At 46.7% G+C, this 1,867-nt stretch overlaps 1 protein-coding gene across 1 annotated transcript in view; it reads left to right on the top strand.

Moving 5' to 3' along the window:
* Positions 1–648: 648 nt before the first annotated feature.
* The window catches only part of LOC107108455 (zinc finger protein 184-like), a gene marked incomplete at its 5' end in the record, with an annotated part of 8,020 nt that continues 6,801 nt past the window's right edge, over positions 649–1,867 (top strand). The window contains one exon of the mRNA XM_015408892.1: positions 649–1,260. Coding sequence (XP_015264378.1) covers positions 649–1,260 — 612 coding nt within the window. The remainder of the gene's footprint in view (positions 1,261–1,867) is intronic.

Raw genomic sequence — 1,867 nt, 5'->3', positions numbered from 1 at the left:
GACTGTTGTGGTTTTAGAATTGTGATTGTTATGATTTTAGGATTGTTACTTTATTTATTGTTGTTTTTATGCTGTCGTAAGCTGCCCTGAGCCAGCCATAGCTGGGAGGGCGGGGTATAAATATAACAGATAAATAAATAAATGTGATTCTAGGATTCTAAGCCTCAGCTGGGGAACACCTTGCTGCACATTCAGACTCCTCAGATCAATTTCACAGTGAACATTGCCCCTTTGAGATAAGCTTCATTATGACCGTCACAGTCTTATGTAAGGGCCTGTGTAACCAGTGTTCCCTCTAAGCTGAGTTAGCGTGAGCTAGCGCACAGCTTTTTAGCCTCTGTCTCACACATTCTTAGCTCAGGAAGGGGATGTCTCCAGAGCAAACTAATTTATGCAGTAGCCAAATCACTCGCTCACAACCTTAATGCTAGTCGCTCACCAAGTAGAATTTTTGCCCACAAGACTCCACAGGTTAGATTGAGGGAGCATTGCCTATAACTCCCCACCCTACCAATCAGGCAGGCCATACTTCCAAGGCACGAAGGTTTGTTAACTGCGAAGTGAAATAACAAGTCACGCATGCCCCACTGTATGTTTTCCATTTCTTAGAGGGGAACACCCTGCTGATTACTTTTGTATCTTCTGCAGAGCCCGGAGTGTGTGAGATTGTACTGCCTATTATCATCTGCGAGTTGAGCGACGATGATTTTTTGACAAATGAAGATGAAGGACAAACCCCTTTGGGGGAAAATTCACTCTGCCTTACCTCTGGGGAAACTGAGATTGTAGAAGAGGGCAGAGGAGCCGAAGGCGTTGACGAAGATCCCTTGAACGAAGGCGCCCGAAGAGTGGAGCATACGGAGGAGCAAGCGACGCCAGTTAACGTTACAAAAAATGAGGGATGTGATGAAGAAGTGCCTCTTCCACGTGACGACTTAAATGCGGTTTCGTTTCAGAATGCAGTGGATCATTCAGCGCCTGATCAGAACAGGGCGTTGGGCTTCTCAGACCCGAGGAGGCAGAACAGAACAGAAAAACAGGATGGGGAAATTAGCAACTTTGGGGGTGATCACAGTGGTGACCAAAGGACGCTGGCCTCTCTGAGTACCCAGAATGAAGGCGAGAGTAGCGTGGCAGACGGTGTCATAAAGACGGCAGCAACAGCTTCACAGGAGACGGATCCTGTTGCAAACAGATCTATTCAGGAGAGCCTTCCGGAGCTTCCCCCTGTGGATCCGGGGAGAAGTGTTAATGATGAAGGTAACTCTTTTCCAGATGTCTATAAAATCACTGCTTTGCTGATAAGTCTGCAGGAGTCAGGGTTGGGAAAGGAAACAAGCTGGGAAAGGGATGCTGACAAGTGAAAAGAACCTTTATCAAAATACTACAGGCAAAAAAATGCCACAGTTATACAGTATCTCTCCCTTATAATAAAAGAATAGTGGGTGCCAAAATTATTTATTTATTTATTGCACTGATCTCCCACCCTATCCTAGGATGGGCTCAGGGCGGCTCACGACAAGAGATTAAAAACAATAAATATACAAGTTAAAAATCTGTTAAATAAAAACAGAATGACACCAGAAAATGACATCAGAAGTACAAGTTAACAAAAAAATAGGTGTATATAAGTGATACAAAGTATCAGTATTCAGGGCTCATTTCCTGCGGGAGCGCACAGGAGCGTAGCTCCGGCAATAAGGAGTCCAGGGGGCGGGCACATGCAACCAGCCCCGCCTCCTGCTCCCAGCAGCCGTCACTCAGGCCACGAGGAGGAAGAAGCAGCCAGGTAAGTTGCACAGCACTCTCCCCGGCCCGCCTTCAGGTACAAGCTCTCCCTCCTCTGTGAGGGCAGATCTGCGCATTC

This window comes from Gekko japonicus, unplaced genomic scaffold, assembly GCF_001447785.1.
Source record: "Gekko japonicus isolate JY-2015 unplaced genomic scaffold, Gekko_japonicus_V1.1 scaffold5593, whole genome shotgun sequence".
NCBI classification, from domain to species: Eukaryota; Metazoa; Chordata; class Lepidosauria; order Squamata; family Gekkonidae; genus Gekko; species Gekko japonicus.
Note: the sequence above shows the minus strand (reverse complement) of the source record. Positions and strands in the feature narration are given on the sequence as shown.